Genomic DNA, 18,108 nt, shown 5'->3' with positions numbered 1-18,108 from the left:
TGGTGAGATAAGAGGTTAGTGCAGGCAGCAGCACTGAATTCCAGAGGCCTGGGGCCTGCTCAAACATGCTTAGCATTTCCTTCTCTACTAAAATGTAAGAAATCAGCAGCATCGTGTGGCTGAACCTTTCAAAACAAAACAAAATTAGCCCAACTTGCATAATCCCATTTATGAGCAGATTCAGAGAGAGAGTAGCCCTATTATAAAATGGTCCTGAGAGTAAAATATTAGAAGCCTGGTTTCTTTTTGTTTTGTTTTTTTTTATATCTTAGTGTTCAACTAGCACTTTTTTTTTTCCCCCTCCACAGCAGGATTAAACCTTTTTTTTTTCTGTAGAAGCGTTTCCATTACCACGTTCCCGGATTATTAGCGGAGCAGTACGTCGTCAGGCACAGTTGGGTAGGGGGGGGGGGGGCGGAGGTGTGTAAGCGGCAAAGCAATCCCAACACTGTCATTGAACGATGCATGGCAGAATGGTCCCTCTGAAAAGCAATACTCCGCGCGCCACGGTGGTTTCCACAGCACCAAAAAAATGCCACAGCCTTTAAAGCCAGGTCTTCCACGCTTGACCTACCAGTGGCAGATACAACTAATACTTCGACCGCCCCCACTGCCAATAAAAAAACAAAAAACCACCACTCCTTCACACCTTAAAAAGGGAGAGCAAGAGATGGATAAAAGGAGTGAAGGAGTGGATACATCTTTACTTATAGACAGGATATTTCAAGCGGTTCTTTTAAGCGGAGAAGAGTCAGTTACGGTGCTTATTTTTTTTTTTATGCTGTCCAAATTAAACTAATCTTAATTGTTTTTCCAGTGTCTGAAACGATTCTTGATGAATACAGGTATCTTGTCGTACTGCCCCAGAACTTGCCGGCTCTGAAGTTTGTTAGAAAGGAGATAAGGAAGCATGAGACTGGTCCAGTGGGTCAAGTGATGTGAATCTCCTGTTGCCTCTTCCAATTGCTTTGCAAGGATAATCAGTGCTCATGTATTCGCCACCCCTCCCCCCCCTTCCCCTTCCCCTTCCCATCGCCCTCTCTCTACCAGAGCACAGGGCAGCTCTCATCACTCTTCCTCTAGCACAGTGGCTCCAGGGACTCAATGGTTTGGACAGAGGTTTTCCAGCTCTCCTTTCCTGTGAAGCTGTTGGGGTTGCTGCTGTCGTCGGTCTGAGGTTGTTGGATCCGCCGGTCAAGGTAATCGCTGTTCTCGAAGGGTACACGGTGCACACACTGGACGTGAGTCTTTAGGTTCCCTTTTTGAGAGGCACTGTATGGACAATATCTGCACTGGAACGGTCTCTCCCCTGTAAATACAAAAGGAAAGAAAGGGGTGGGGGGGGGGGGGGGAATTGGGTTTATTACTCTTGTTTTCCCAAGCAATTTGTTCTGATGGCACTATAGCACGTGCAAGCCCAAAAGATCAAACAGCTTCAAGTTCCAGCTAGCTCTAAATAGCCTTTACTGTCAGTAACATGCGCATTAATTACAAGGTAACATTATGAAGACTTTCAAAAAAAAAAAAAATCTTTACTAAATAAGCTCTAGCGAGAACAAAGCACATCAAGCACATCTAAACTGTTTGACAATCATGGCAAAACAGTAACATCTGGAAGAGCAGGGGAGAAAAAAAAACCCAAAACGAACTAACAAAAAAAAAAAAGCAAATGAATGCTTGCAATGAGTGGCGAATCAAAAATGAACATTTCTGATCATTCAAATTAAAGGCTGAATGTGTGTCCATAACAAGAGAGAAAAAAAAATGAGAATAACAAAAGTACCCCTTTTCACAAAGATCTGTCAAACCTGAGAGGGTTCTCCACCAATTTCCATAAGTAATTAGCATTTTGAAAAATATAGATATTTTAAACTCGAAAAAGCAGACAGATGAAAACATGAATAAGTGTTAAGAGCAAGCATCCCAAGAATACCCTAAAATGGCACTCTGAACATCACTGTTAGAACACCGTTTACAGTCCTCACAAAAATAAGAGAGACATACTGCAAATATTAATGCTAAATGCATGTAATAGCCATAACCTAAAAGCTTCATGAAAAGAACCAAATAATTTAAAATAAATACAGAACATAAGTAACCTGGGCAGAACGGGGTACAGATTCTAAAATGGTAAACCAGATTAGAAACAGGTTGAGTGATACAATGCAGAGTAGTGGTTAAATGGAGCTTGCTCTAAGCTGAGCAGGAGGGCAACTAGTGGGGTGCCACAGGGGTCAGGTCCCAGTACCAATCTTATTTAATGCTTTTAAAATTGATATTGCAGCAGCATTAGATAGAAAAGGGGTATCCTTTCCAGATGACAAAGATTTCCACCAGGGCTAACAAGTGGTAAAACAGATGAGGAGAGGCTGAAGAATTTCAGAGGAATGGCCTAAAGCAGGGCTGGGCAATTCTGGGCCTCCAGAGCTGCAAACTAGTCAAGTTTTCAGGATATCCTTAATAAATATGCAGGAGAGAGATTTGTATTCACTCTGCCTCAGTTGTATGCAAATCCACTCCAAGCATATTCATTAGGGATTATCCTGAAAACCCAACTGATGTGCAGCCCTTGAGGACCTGAATTGCCCAACTCTGGCCTAAAGCATAGAGAAGCCAATTCGAATTAGGAAATATCAGTCTGGATCAGGCTGACGGAATTTGGGGGTTTTCCCCAGATCCGATCAGAAAATCTGTCTGGATTTAGGGACATTTCTTGAGAAATTAGAAGAACTGCACTTGGATTTTCAAACAATTCAAAACAAATCCATCAATTCCATAAAATTCAAAGTGATTATTTTTATTTAATCAACTCCATATTTCTTCAAAAATAGGTTCACTGGGTGGTTCAACAAACCCATTCTGAACTCATTCACACACCTCTAGTCAAGATTATGGCAGCTCTGAGTTCATGAAAAAACAAGATTGAAGAGATGTACTCCAGAGCATACATACAATTTCCAAAAGGTTTTCTTTTCAGTGAGTGGCTGAGTATGTGACTGTTTATATAAGTAGAGTGCTGCGACATCTGAGTCCGTTTGCTGGGAAAGGATGTACCCTGTTTCCCCGTTCAGAAGACAGTGTCTTATATTAATTTTTGCTACCAAAGATGTACTAGGCCTTATTTTCAGGGGATGTCTAATAGAGCTGCTGGCTGCCCCTGTGTCAGCCATGTCCCACCAGTGTGCTGTCAGAGAGAGGTAAGAGTGTGCAGCATTCATGGTAGTCAGCTTGGGCTGACTCTGCTGCTTTTGAACCTCTGCACACTGCTTGGAAGGGGTCCCCCGACTGGTACTGCCACCATCCCCAGATGTCAGTAATCTTGCTGCCACTGTCACTGCTGCCACATGGCTATTGGGGAGGCGCCGATTGCTGCTACTGACACTGACTCTGTGTAGGCCCACGGGGCCTACTGACTCTGTGTAGGCCCCGTGGGCTTCCACTTTCTCCATGCTGATCTCGTACATTGTGAGATCCGCATAGAGAAAGTGCTATTCTTGCACATTCCCAAAGATTACATGTGCCAAACACTAAAAAGAAATTTTTTTTTTTTTTACCTTTGCTGGCTGATGTTAGTTTTCTAATTGGTTGGTCACAGGCTTTTTTTTTCCCCACCTTCCCTTTCTTATTTTTTTGCCAATTCCTTTTATATTGTCCTTTTTTCTTCCGTATTTCTTTTCTCTCCGTCTTCTTCCCTCAAACACAGTCAGGTTCTCATTCTCACATGCATTTCTCTCTCTCACACACACACACAGGCTCTCACTGTCACATGCTGTCTCTCATACAATCATTCATACACACAGTCTCTCACTGGCACATGCTGTCTGACACTCACACACCCAGGCTCTCTCTCACTCTCACATGCTGTCTTGCTCAAGCACAGGCTCTCACTGTCACATACTCTCTCTCATACAATCATTCATACACACAGGCTCTCACTGGCACATGCTGTCTGACTCTCACACACCCAGGCTCTCTCTCACTCCCACATGCTGTCTTGCTCAAGCACAGGCTCTCACTGTCACACGCTGTCTCTCTCACACACACAGAGGCTCTCACATACTGCCTCTGCAAACATTCAGATCCTCACTCCCACACACAATCTCTCAACTCATCTCATACACGCACACACACACACTCTACAGACCCTCAGCCTCTCTCTCACCTCTGGGCCTCCTCTTCGCGGGTCGCCGCAGGATGGGCTCTGCAGCGGCCCTGAACTTCTCAGGCCTCTTCCTCGCTACCAGGCCTCTTCTTCTTCTTGGGCCGCTGCGACTTGGGATTCGCAGCAGCCCGCGGCGGCTCCTCTTCTGCACGCGCTGATGCTCCTTCTTCTTCCTGCCCACGCGGCTCCGGCAACGTTTACTTCCGGGGCCGCATAGGCAGGAAGGAGGAAGAGCATCAGCGCATTTGAACGCGATCTTTTTCTTCGGGCAAGGAGGCTCAGCGGCTGCATGAGCCTCCTTGCGCCCGGGGGCATCGGCTCCCCTCCGGATACCACTGCTCGCGTCTGCCCCTTAATACTTTGGAAACTTTATTTAAAAAAAAAATAAAAAAATTTTTAATGATGTCACAGGATTGACCGGCCCACCGGGGGAAGCCCGATCCCCCGATAGGTCAATCCGCCCCTGTTTACAAGGGATGCCTTACTTTCGGGGGAGGTCTTATATTTAAGAATTCGGCAAAATCTCTACTAGGTCTTATTTTTGGGGGATGTCTTATTTTCGGGGAAACACGGTATCAGTGAGTTGCTGTGGTTTGTCTGGGCTGTGGAGCAACTGGAGCCAGCTTTTGCTGGCACTAGTTGACTTAGAAAATAGCCACTGCTATTACTAGCAACAGTAACATGGGACAGACTTAGTTTTTGGGAACTTGCCAGGTTCTTATGGCCTGGATTGGCCATACTGACCCAGTATGGCCAATCCAGGCCATACTGACCCAGTATGGCCAATCCAGGCCATACTGACCCAGTATGGCCAATCCAGGCCATACTGACCCAGTATGGCATGTTCTTATGTTGTCTCTCCTCCTCCTGCTGCCCCTTCTGTGATGCCGGGAGCCTCCAGCCCACCTGGTCCCTGCACTGAAGCTTGTGGTGAGGGGGGGTCTGCGAGGAGGGGCAGAAGAGGTTATGGGGCAGAGCTGAACTCTGCGTGGCTCTTGAAGCGCTGCTGGCTGAACCATCTGCAGTGGGAAGAGCCAGAGCTGGCATGGCACTGCCAAGGCTTACCGCCAGTGAGCCTGTTGCAAACTGTATACTTCTTAGCTTCCTCCACCTCTCACCCCCTCTCCCCCTAGCCCTCTCACTTTCCCTCCTCTACTTCCTTCTCTCTCCCCCATATCACACAACTGCTGCAGACTCCACCCTCTCCTGCTGGGCCCAAATAAGACTGAAAGACTCCATCATCTTCCTCCATCTTGTGCATGTGCGGCCATTGGTGCCCTTTTTTGACTTTATGCACATAACATTTCCCTAACAGGAAACTTATGTACGTAAGTTATTGCATGTGCCCAGATGAAAAACAGCATGGATGGGCATGTTCAGGCACATAAGGTATTCAATGACATACTCAACGTTAAAAAAAACAACCCATACCTAAAAAAAAAAAAAAAGGAGCAGCCATACATTTGGGATGCAGATATCCAGAAGAGTAGTACCTGACAGAGATGAAATATGAATGACTACCAAACAAAAGAGTGATATATGGGCGATCGTACATGATGAATGCAACATGACCAAGCTGTGCAACAGGTACAGTAGGGTCTGAGTTCTAGTAACCGAATTAGTCCTGAAAAAAACGGGATTCTTTGCAACCTGATTTAACCTTCTATTGGACCAAGTTAGCAACTGCTGCCAAAAGATAACAACGTACCTAAGCCTCCCAGGTTATGTAGGGCTCCTTCTTGTAAAACTGAAGAAGAAACCTATCTGGTCTCAGAATTTCATGTAAATCATGATCTCTGGAAAGTTGTTAGCTTGATCCACTACAACAGGGGTGGGCACTTCCGGTCCTCGAGGGCCACAAACCAGTCTGGTTTTCAGGATATCCCTAATGAATATGCATGAGAGAGATTTGCATGCACTCTGCCTCAGTTGTATGCAAATCTATGTCATGCATATTCATTAGGATATCCTAAAACCTCGACAGGTTTGTGGCCCTCGAGAACTGGAATTGCCCACCCCTGCACTACAAGATATCACAACCAGCATAGAACAAAAAGCAGGGAGGAAATCCAATGGAATGCTGGGTCTCATAAGGGGAGAGCCTAAACAGAAAAAAAGGATATGGTAACGCCTCTTTGGTAATCAATGGTGCGACTTTAACTGAAGTACTGCGGCAAAGGTAAGAAGAGATTGGAGGCAATTCAGAGGAAAGCTATAGGTCTTGTGCCCCATAAATTGAAATGTAAAAACTCTAGAGGAAGGAAGAAAAAGGGGGATATGATATACTACCTTCTTATAATGCAAAGGAGGAAATTAGGTTTTGTACAAAAGAAATACTAGAACAAGGGGTCATGATATGAGCAGGGAGGGCACTGGCTCAAGAGAAAAGCAAGCACAAACAAGTTATCAACAATGAGTTAAGACCTAGATTTATTCATTTTGCTATACATTTCACATGAATAGCGCCCGCAATTTTAAAAAAAGGGGTGTGGTTAGGGTAATTTTTGAGATACCGCAGCACGTTAAATTTATTGCGCCCACGATATTTTCACATTGCAAGCTGAGAAGTGGCCAGACAGGCTTTTCCACGGTTTGGATAGGGAGACAGAGAGAAAGAGAGACTCTTTATAAGGCTCTCATATAGCTAGGCAGAGAGTACATCAAACTAGGTCGAGAATACATTGTACAAATCTTCACGGATGTGTACTGTGCTGTTCGTACCTCTCACTGTGCATGTAAAACTGGCCCCCAAAGCCTAGGCCACTACCAAAACCTCACCTTGAGGTTTATAACACCTCGAGTTACTAGTTGCCCTTCCTATAAAAAGTTAACTAATATGTGTGGCCTCCCCAGAGGCTCTCTCTCCTCCCCGAAACCGGATTTGCAATTTTTAAGGCAAATCCCATTTTGGGCATATCGCACAGCATAACGCCAGGAAAAAAGGTGTAGTTATTTCCGGTTACACTATCACATGCAACATTAAACACCCCTTGGTTTTAATTTCCTCCGCCCTAACTCCTCCCATTCGGAAAAAAATTTAAAATTTGCATACTCATTTCGTGATACGTTATTTATCGCAGGCGATAAGGCCCTACGCGATATGATAAATAAGTCTGAGTTACCAGATAAGGCTTATTCGGCTAACTTACATGGGATATTCAGCAGCACGCCTATGCGGCTAAATATCACCATATTTGCCACAACTTAGATAGATAAGTCTCATCTGGTTAAGTTTAGACCTGCTATAGAGCAGGTTAACTTAACCGGATAAGCCTGAATATCGTTGCTAAGTTGGCTGAATAAGAAGCGCTGCCCAGTTAGGCCCACTGCCTGCCAACAGTGATTTATTCGGCTGAGTGGCAACTACTTATCCAGGTAAATAACGTTCAGTGTTTTTTTCAATATCGGGGCCGGAGTGACTTTAGTGTAAGAAAGTAAAGGAGCCGGAGAAGATCAAGTAGAGTTTTGTGGTTGGTACTGCAGTAATCAGGGAAGACGGAAAGGCCTGATGGACCTTGGAAAATGTATCTGCTGCAATAAATAAACCAACACAACCGCTCACAAAAAAATAATAATCAAAAGAAATGAAATGAGGGAAATTATACCAAATCAAAAAAGCACCTTCAATGGTGTTATAAACCTCTGAAAGGAAAGCTTTCAGAAACATACATGTGCTGAAAATTAAATCTACCATCTTCTGCCCACAAGGGGTTTAGACAGTATCGGGCTGGAAGTTAATTTTGGGAAAGCCTCCAAAGCAGCAAGGCTCTGCCGAAACACTCTGCAGTGTCGGGTGTCTGTTGGGTTTTGTGCGAGTGTTATCTTATAGAGCCCAACAATCATGCAAGATAAGTACTTGGGTGCTGCTTCCGTGTTATTTCCCTGTGAACATTTGGAATGTTAGTCTAATGTGTGGTGCTAAATGATTTGCTCTAAAAAAAAAAAAACCAAACAAAAAAAAAAATAACTGACATAAGAATCTGTCTAAAGTCCATTGTGGGCACAAAACAGTAGATTTAATTTTCAGCACATGTATGCTTCTGACATCACTTCTTTCCCAGGTTTATAACACCATTGAAAGTACTTTTGATCTGATATAGTTTCCCTCACTTCATTTGTTTCGAGATTCATCTGCTGAACTATTTCTGTTTCTATTCTGCCTCTGGCTGCCAGAAACAGCGGCAGGTTAGTGGTCCCAAACCTCTGAAAATACCTACTGGCTTCTCAGCTTATGCACATTAAGGAATGGCTTGATTCAGTCAGAAACTAAAATACTGGATGGAAACGTAAACAGTCTTTATTTTCCACTGAAGATAGAAGCTCTCCCTAAAATATTTCAAAAATCACCCAACAATTGGGTTCTCCATAAAGACCTGAACTTGGGCTCAGAGGATTGTGGGAAATCCTAAGAACGATATCCCCTCGTTTCATTTTCTACATGGTAACCCAAAGGTCCCAGTGAGAATGAACTCGCCCATTAGCTGAGTGGTTCAGAAGGCCGGCTGCCCCACCCACAAGCAGCCTGAAAGTCAATAAATCAGAATCAACTGCTGGATTTCCAGATTTCCTAATCTCTTTGAAATACTCAAGTCCCACTCATTTATGTTCCACTAAATTATTCACTATATATGAGAATATAGCACTCTTGAGAACATAAAGAGCGTACATGGATCCATATCGGCAAAGTGCCCCTTGGCTCCGTTGGTCCTTATGAACACTGCTTAAGATGAGATATCTGGACAATCTGTTACAAGGATTTAAAATGTTTGGATCTCCTCCTTGAATAGTTCAGTCTCAGGGATAAGCTATCCTGACCAAGATCCTGCCCTACCTATGATTATGGAATATCTAATATAAAAGACTACTCACAGCTCTACGTTGTCCCACAGAAACTTTTCCAATTTAATAAGTGGAGCAGTCTTCAGATGGCAGTAAATGCTGTACACTGTTTCTAGCTACATCCTAGTATTAAGCCCTTATGGGAAGAGGCGCTTTGTTTTATTAAGTCTAAGGCAAGTTATCTGGCTCTCTGGGCATTCTCTCGTGCTTTTATTTGGGGAAGGCACAGACTACATGGAAACCTCTAAGACTAATATCATCTCCAGTTATTTATTTATTGCTTTTTGCAGCATATAAATCTACTCTCCACTTCTGGAAAGCACTGAACCTCCCACCCCGCTCCCCGAATGGCTTGGGATCAGACCACTGGAGCCCTTAAAAACTCAGAACTGGAAAATTACTATAACAGGTCGAGGGGACTCAGAAACATATCAAATCTGGTTCATATTTTACTCCTGGGGGAATTCTATGCAACTGCACGGTGCGGAATTTGCAAACAATTCCCCTCCCCCCTCAGGGGAAGAATAGATCTGTCTCCATGCCGAATTTCAGAGGAACCAGCTTGCAGAAGCGTGGCAGTGAAACAAGCCAACAGCTGAAAGAGGCCCAAGAGTCAGAGCAGTCTTTCCCCTGCACTGTTTGATGCCACAAATTCCCATGCTAATCTTGCCAAACTCTGAAAACAGTGTGTGTGTGTGTGTGTGTGTGTGTAACAAGCTTGAGCCTAACAGTTAGGGCTTCTGATTTTCAAATTTAGCAATCTACAGCGCCCTAGAAGAGCTGAAGGCAGCACCAACTTCTTTTAATTGCTGTCATTTGCATTTGCAGCAACAGCCATGGGCACCGCTGTGTTGGCATAAGTAATGGCAGCTGGAAGCAGTCAGCACTGCCTGCAGCTTGGAGCTCCCCTTGGATTGCTAAACCAAAAACCAATAATATGATGTATTATTATAGAACTCCTGGGGGAATTCTGCACTAAAAACTTTGCATTCTGTTTTGAATTTTAAATTAATTACTACTCAAAGGCAGTGGATATATTGCATTATTTTGATAAATAATGTAGAATTTTGCAGAATTCCCCCCGGACTAATATTTAAAGCTTGGTTTTGGGGCAGGCAGGCCTTTTGTCTCCCTCGTTTTCACAGATCTGACTGCAGACAATGGTTAGCCAAAGATGGTTACAATTTTAGTAACACAATGCCCTCTATAGTTAATTGTTCAAATTTTAGGAAAGGGTGAAGCAGGGACTGTGGATTTTGAACATTCTCATATAGGCCTTGTTAAATTGGCGATATAAATATATGCAAGAGCAAATGTATGAAGCTTTTGAACAAAAATTAAAAAATAAATACTGCATCCATGTAAAATCTTAGCATATATTTGTACCTATAGCAGTCTTTGAAACCATTTAAAAAAAACCAAAAAAAAACCAGCTATGGGCAACAGAACTTATTAAATGCTATCTTTTTTGTTAACGGATCTAGAAAGCTCCTACTCAGAGCTGGCCTGTTATTCCTAAAATACAGCACATCCGAAAATGTCATCAAAGAGGGACTTTAAAAGAATGAAGAACAAAGAATCCATAGGCACCACACACTCAGCTTATTCCATTTTTAAATATAGGAAACCAATTCTGAATAAGAGCTGCAACGCTTCCCAGCTAGAAGGCTGACCTTCTGGCATGAGCCTGACCAAAATGTTTTAAATTTCTGCAGAAGTGCATCCTTCCTAAGCGGCAGGCATAATTTCAGGAAGAGGGTTTCATCTTTGCCGATTCTGGTATTGAGCAGCTATAAAAAAGTATACATGGAAGTGCCTTCGCTAATGACTTCTGTACTGGCGGCAAACTAAAAGTCAGGGTTGAATAACACACATATTTATGTACAGTGGCTTGCATGATTTCCTGATTGCTGGGTGTATAATCGCTATATCCACGAATGAGACAAATTAGCTTGTCATTTATTTGTTCATTATCTATTATTCTGATTAATGGAATCCTTGTTCCAGAATAACCATTTAAAAATAACATTTGCAATAAAAAAAAAGAAAAAAGAAAATGCACTATTAATCATGGGCTCAGAAAACCCAGCCAAGAATGAGACTGTTAGATTCCATAGATCAGCAATATGCCATCATTACAAGTTTTAGTTGATGGTTTATGATTCAGATATAACTTTAAAAACAACAAAGTCCAATTATAGTATTTCAAATTCAAAATGAAGCGTCTGTTTCCAGAAGACTTCAACTGTAACTAGGAATGTCTTTCTATGACCGCACTTTGTGACAATAGCAAAAAGAAAAAAGCCAACTCTTCAGCCCTAGTTTAAGTATTGTTTCTCCATATATACACCCACAACATGCAGGCGCTTTGTGAACTGGAAGAATCTATAGAATCTATATTGGCCAATTCTATTGGCTGATTCAGGTTTTCCCCCTAACATAGCACTTGCCAGTACATAAGGACTTCTTGGCCTACACATTCTGCCCAGCTGCGCTTTCTTATTTAGCCTCTCTGCATCCCTTGGACCATGTCACCGTCCTCTGCGCCAGTCGTAAGCAGGCTTGAATTCAATGCCCATTTTGGTTACCACTAAACTCTATTGGAAGGTGGGAAAAGGCATTCGCTGCTTTCTCAGTAAAGCCCTTCTATGTGGGACAAGCACAACTCTTGACAAGGAGTGCGTTAAACACTGCAATGTTATCCTAAAACAGTTGCACAAATAACAAGTAAACCGGGGAAGGGCACTCCCTCCCACCCAGGGCCATTAGAAAGGGTGAGCAAGATAAGACGACGGCCCAGGGAGCCAGTGCTCCATTCTGCCGCAGCTAAAGCAACAGCAGGAAGAGTTTTGAGCAGTTACGTGGCCACAAGGAAGCAGCTGTGGCTTTGGAGGGTCCCCCCCCCGCTGCTGCTAGCCCCCCCCCCCCGGATGGCCCAAAGTGCTGGTAGGCCTGAGAACAGGCCTGCTTCCACCTTCCTGACAGGATCCAAATGTTTCTGTTTGACTGCCTAACTAGCATGAGAGGAAACATTCTGATCAGCAAGTTTAAGTTCCAAAACAACAACAGAGAAATAGATTTTCAAGAAGTACAATACAAATTCCATCTATTTTGGAGGAACCACGATTGTGCTGGGCAGGAAGACGACTGTATCTCAGTTACAATATATACATACTGCATACCTTGTGCCTCGACGGAGGCTGTCATAAGACTGGGCACTTGGATCACTAAAATGCATGCTAAGCCAGGGGGGGGTGCCACAAACAAGCCTAGTTTTCAGGATATCCACAGTGAGTTGAACTGCTACCACTGTATGCAAATATACCTCATGCATATTTATTGTGCACATCCTGAAAATCAGACCTGTTTGGGACACTCCAGGACCAGAGTTGCTTCTCTCTGTGCTAGGTATTGGTTTTGGAAATGAATTTAGAATAACTCAATGGATTTTATTCCAGCTATTTGGTGTGGAATATACAGACCTGATCATGCACTCTTATGGTATTCAGATTATTCAGTGCCAGGAAGAATGAGCCAGGCAGGGCACCTACCCCAGGCCTAATACCTAAAAGGGCTTCATCAAGGCCACCCGTCTAGTTGGTTGTTCCGGCTGTTCCACAGGGTTTGGAGGAAACACTGCACATGCAGCAAGGTTCTGTTGCTGCTATGTGGCTCTCAGGAAGTTTCGGCCACATGGTACCCATACTCCCATGCTGTTCTCATAATGATAGCTGAGGGGCACGCGTGTACAGTCTTCACATGGCCCGAAGTAACCCAGAGCTGCACGAAACTGTGAAGCGGCAGGAACATCAGCGAGAAGGAGCAACAGAGACTGGGAGGCAGGGGCGGTTCTATAATGAGGCAGGGTGAGGTGGCTGCTTCAGGTGGCAAAATTCCGGAGCGGCAAAAAAGTGCCCTCCAAAACGCTCAGTGACCGCCACCCCCCTGCCCCCTGATACATCTTTAGCTAATCGTGCTAGCCCCACGATTTCGGAATACCGCGGGACCGGCACAGGGCAGACTGAAAATGAAAGAAGAGAGCCTCAGTGGAGCCCATCTCATTGGCGGTGAAGACTAGAAGAGGCCCATGCAAGATGTGACCGGGAGCAGGAGGAAGCCCGTTCGGCTGCTGCTCCTTCTCCTGTGCCGGTCCTGCCGCAGTCAAAAATCGCAGGGCTAGCACTTCCTTTGTGCTGATCTCGCTGGGGGGGAGGGGTGTGTGTGTGCGAGGCAGACTCAAAAAGAAAGAAGATGGCCGCCGGTGAGATGGGGTCCGCACCGTTCCCCCTTCCCCCCCACTTGCGAGCACCAGGCCTGGGTAGGAGGAAGATAAAAGGCTTTGTGGTCCCCGAGGAACACAGCCCGCCAGCGGCAGGAGAAAAGAAGAGACCGACTGCCTGCTGAGCTCATCCCTCTCACCACAGCCTGATGGACAGCATGTGTCGGTGTGTATGTGATAGAGCACGGGTTGTCTGAGAGAGAGCATCTGTATGTGTATGCATGAGACAGTATCTGTGTATGTGTGTATGAGCATGTGCCTGTGTGAGAATGTGTGAAAGAATCAATGTGTATGGGTGAAACCAAGTGAATGCATATGTATGAGAGCGCATCTGTGTATGTGAAAGCTTCTATGCATGTGGCTAAGAGCATATGTATGTATGAGAGAGCATGTGCTGTGTGTGTGAACGAGCAAGTGTGGGAGCAGGTGTGTGGATAAGAGCATGTGAATGTATGAAAGAGCATCTATGTGTATGTGAGCGCTTGTATGAGCATGAAAGAACTTTTGTGAGAGAGGAAGGAGAAAGTTCCCTCACTCTCCCCTGCTCCCCCCCCCCCCCCAATACTAATCCACAGAAATCTCAGGGTAACCGGAAATCAAAAGTTCCCAGGTATGGAAAGCAGGATTTTTTTTTCTTACTAATTTAAATTATTGGGTGCTATTTAATGTGTTTGCTAGTTTGAAATATTTTATTGGTGTTTGGGAATTTGTTTTTATAATTTGTATATGAATTTAATTACTGGATGTTATATTCATCAGCTATTTTGAAACATTTATTCTTTTTACTAATATGGTTTTAGTATTATGAGTGCTTTATATTTTTTGATGTTTTGTTTGATGTTTTATGAGGAATGGTATTTCTATTTTGCCACTGTTGCACTTCATATAGTCTGGCTTGTGCGCTCCAGTTCAGTTTTGTCTACGTTTGTTTATGCTTTATGATTTCTTCATTCTGTATTGGGAGAGGGTCTGTGTGTTCTGCATGTTTGTAGTTAATTCATTGCAGATTTATTATGAGTTTCTATGCTGCTTTACCTATTGTTTGGAATCTGCCTTTGTAATTTTTTGAAATATTTAATTTGTTTGTATTCTGTACTTTTAGATATTTTGTTGACTGTTTTGCATTTTGCTGATTTTATTATGTATGTTTATTGTTATCCATTTTGCTGACATTATTATGTTTATTGTTATCCACTAAGATTTTCAGATTAGAGGACTACAAAGTTTCTAATTAAATAAATAAATAGACAAATAATTAAGGTATCCTGCTGGTGTGAAGTTTCTGTAGGGATCTATAGTAGCCTGGCTTGTTCTGTTTTTTAAATAGGAAGTGTATTGGTGTTTAGGGCCTGATGTAATATTTGCAGCGTTGCCTTTACATAGATAAGGTTTTTGCTTTTTGAATTAATGCTGTTTTTTAGTATGGAAGGCTTACTACATATAAATGTAATTTAGTTTACTCATGGCTTTCTGAGGACAAAGCCCACACCCAACATGCATTATAATAGCCTAATACCATATGCATTCCAAGTGTGTTTTTTGCATTTTTGCAGGGTTTTCTGGTTGGCACACAGCAATGAATGTAAAAATAATATATATGTTATTGTGATATCTTTACCTCAGAAAACTGTATTTTGAATGCCCTTTTTCATGTAAAATTTGTTATTATAAAGGCAGAATTTGTAATTATTGCTGCTGAGGCATGAGAGTGGGGTGGGGAAAAAGGCTGTGCAGGGCCTAGTCTGCCTTATGCCCTTGCAATGGCTAGGAGAGAGTGTGCGCCACACACAGACCACCACCATTCACCCATCTCCCACTTCTCCAGGGGGAAAATGCTGGGGAAAGGTGGGAGGCAGGTCTTAGGGTCCCTGGGAGTATGGTGGGTTTGCCAGCTTCCTAGAAACGTTATCACTCTGCCACTCCTCTGGGAACTCCGACCCCTTCCTTCCCCCTTCCGCTAAAAGAGACAGACTGCATAGAGACTCCCCTCTTGATGATTTGACCTGTGCCATTCCCAGGTGGGGTGAGGTCAGGTGAGGCTGCGGAGGCAGCAGATTCTCTTGAGCCGCCCCTACTGAGAGGCATATGAGCTGTGGGGTCTGGAAGTGAATGAGGGGAGAGGTTGGGGAGAAAATGAGTGCTGGAAACCAGAGAAAGAGAGAGCAGACTTAATATGTGGGCAGCACTTACTTCTTTTGATCCAGTTTGGAAGGAGTTCAGGAACTGGCAAAACCCACCCATCATATTAAACATCATTGAATCAACTAGTTCCCTTTATTTATTTTTATTTTTTTTTACCAGTTTTATAATGTACTGTGTTTAAAATGGTTAATAAGTAACATTTCATTTTATTTATTACTTGATGTGAAGTAATTATAGCTGGAAGTTACTGACCTTCATCTGGGGGGCTGTGGGATATAGGAGGCAGTGTCCTAATGTGGATTGTAATTGGATAAAAGACAAAATAAACAGAGGGTAGGACTAAATGGTCAGTCTTGCAAATGGAGATAGGTCATCAGTGGAATGCCCCCAGGTGCCTGTAGTGAGACCTGTGCTATTTAGCATATTCATAAATGATCTGGAATGAGGAATGACAAGTGAAGCGACCAAATTTGCAGATGGCACAAAATTGTTTTGAGTCATTTAAACAGCTGCAGATTGTGAGACTAGGAGACTAGGCATCTAAAAACGGCAGATGCAATTTAATGTGGAAAAATGCAAAATAATGCACATAGGGAAAAATAATCCCAATTATAGGTACACAATGCTAAGAATGGCCACACATCAACAGGACCTCAGAAATCTTGTGGACAATACCTTGAAATCTTCGGCTCAGGGTGTGGAGGTAGTCAAAAATGCATAATAGAATGTTAGGGATTATTTGGAAAGAAATAGAGAACAAAACTGAGAATATCATAATGCCTTTGTACAGATCCATGGTGTGACTGCACAGTGAGTACTGTGTGCAGTTCTGGTTGCCCCATCTCAAAAAAGACATAGCAGACCTAGAAAAGATATACAGAGATCAAGGGACTGGGAAAGCTCCCTTATGGAGAAAGGCTAAATAGATTAGGGCTCTTTAGTTTGGAGAAGAGACAACAGAGGAGATATGATCGAGATTTATAAAACCACCAGTGCAGTGGAGCAGGTAAATAAGGGACAGATTTAACTAGGACTAGGGAACACGCCATGAAGCTAGCAACTGGCAGATTTAAAACCAACCATAAGAATTATTTTTTCACTTGGGGTACAATAAAGCTATGGAATCCATTACCAGAGGATGTGGTGAAGGCAACTTAACATAATGGTTTTCAAAAAAGGCTGAAGAAGTTCCTGAAGGGAAAAGCCCATCAACATTTATTAGCCAGACAGACTTTGGAAAGGCAGCGCTTATCCCTGGAACAGACATACAAAAAAAAACGGACTGAGCACTGTGGGAGACATGATGCCGAGCTCGATGGACCACGTCTGACCCAGCATGGCACTTATGTTTTTATGTTGTTCTTACGAAAACTCAAGTCAGAAGATAAAATTGTTTGGGGTTACAGGGTCTCAGGGTTCTTCCTACCACTGGTTCTGAAGAAAAGAAGTTTAAAATAAGCTGCTGGAGGCTGCTCTCCGGGAGCAAACGTGGTACCTCGGTATGGGAGCCAGAGTAGTGCAGGAGTTTGCAGCCAGGAGGAACAAAATCCAGTGCCAGTCCTGCAATCAGCAGGAGGGGTAAGGGGGAGAGACGTGGAGCGGAAGATGGGAAGGGAGGGAGAGAAAGGGGAGAAAGAGGAGTAGGTAAGGTATGAGGTGGAAGGGGGGGGGGGGGGGGGGGGGGAGAGATGCTGTGCCAGAGTCATCATCAATATATTATTAGGTTACACTTTTTCTAATTTTTTTTTTTTTACACATGTGTACTTATTCAACCCAAGCCTATTTATTGTATAGTAAATATGACTAAAATAAATAAGGCACATTATATAAAAAGGAAGAATCCACACCACATGGCACAGAAAAAAAGGTGGTCCCGGCACGGAGGTTATGCGACATATGTACAAATTCAGGATCTATAACATTCTCATCATGGCTGCATCTCAAAAATTCTCTGCATTCTTATTTAGGAACTTAAAATATATATATATATATATATATATATATATATATATATATATATAATGTATTCTTGTCCTTACAGTATATAAACCCAAAAGGTCAATATTTTGTCTTGGCTTTGGGCTGATCTTATCTTGTTAAAAATGTCTTTGGTTATTTTGAAGAAAGTGGTCCTACTTCACATTCAGTCTTATTATAATCCACACATCCACCTAGACATATTGACCTTATTAATTGGGCCCGCTTGCATTCCCTTGTTGTTGAAGATAACAGGACAGGGATAAGTGCATACTTTTTTTTTTTTTATTATTCCTCTTTGATCGTTAAAAAAAAAAAAATTTAAACAAATTTACAAAAAAAATTAAAAAACTGGAAGACTTGAAGCATACTTGTAAAGATGTTCATATTTTGGAATAAATAAGCATGTGTATAAATAGGATTCCTCACCTGCAAGAATACTAGAGCAAAAAAAAAAAAAGTATGAATTTTCATTTGCTTATGTGAAAAAAAAACAAAACAAAAAACCCAAACAATATTTCCTTTAAAACTCCTGTTAGTACAATATATTCTCTCTGTTGGCAGGATGTGCATGTAGCTGTGCTGGAGCCTGCTGACATTATGCGTTAATGCTTCCTCCTGCCCCCACCCAGCACTTCCAACCCCCAGCCAGACAGACACAACACAAGTGGCCATGTTTTAACTGATAAATACCAACGCTGCCACAGGG

The 18,108-nt window shown here is 43.0% G+C and overlaps 1 protein-coding gene across 6 annotated transcripts in view; it reads right to left on the bottom strand.

Moving 5' to 3' along the window:
* Positions 1-243: 243 nt before the first annotated feature.
* Positions 244-18,108, bottom strand: part of ZNF516 (zinc finger protein 516) — a 237,981-nt gene continuing 220,116 nt past the window's right edge. For all 6 annotated transcript variants that reach the window (XM_029590853.1, XM_029590849.1, XM_029590852.1 and 3 more), the window contains one exon: positions 244-1,309. In XM_029590853.1, coding sequence (XP_029446713.1) covers positions 1,250-1,309 — 60 coding nt within the window. In that variant the 3' untranslated portion in view covers positions 244-1,249. The remainder of the gene's footprint in view (positions 1,310-18,108) is intronic.

Source organism: Rhinatrema bivittatum, chromosome 2, assembly GCF_901001135.1.
Source record: "Rhinatrema bivittatum chromosome 2, aRhiBiv1.1, whole genome shotgun sequence".
NCBI lineage: Eukaryota > Metazoa > Chordata > Amphibia > Gymnophiona > Rhinatrematidae > Rhinatrema > Rhinatrema bivittatum.
Note: the sequence above shows the minus strand (reverse complement) of the source record. Positions and strands in the feature narration are given on the sequence as shown.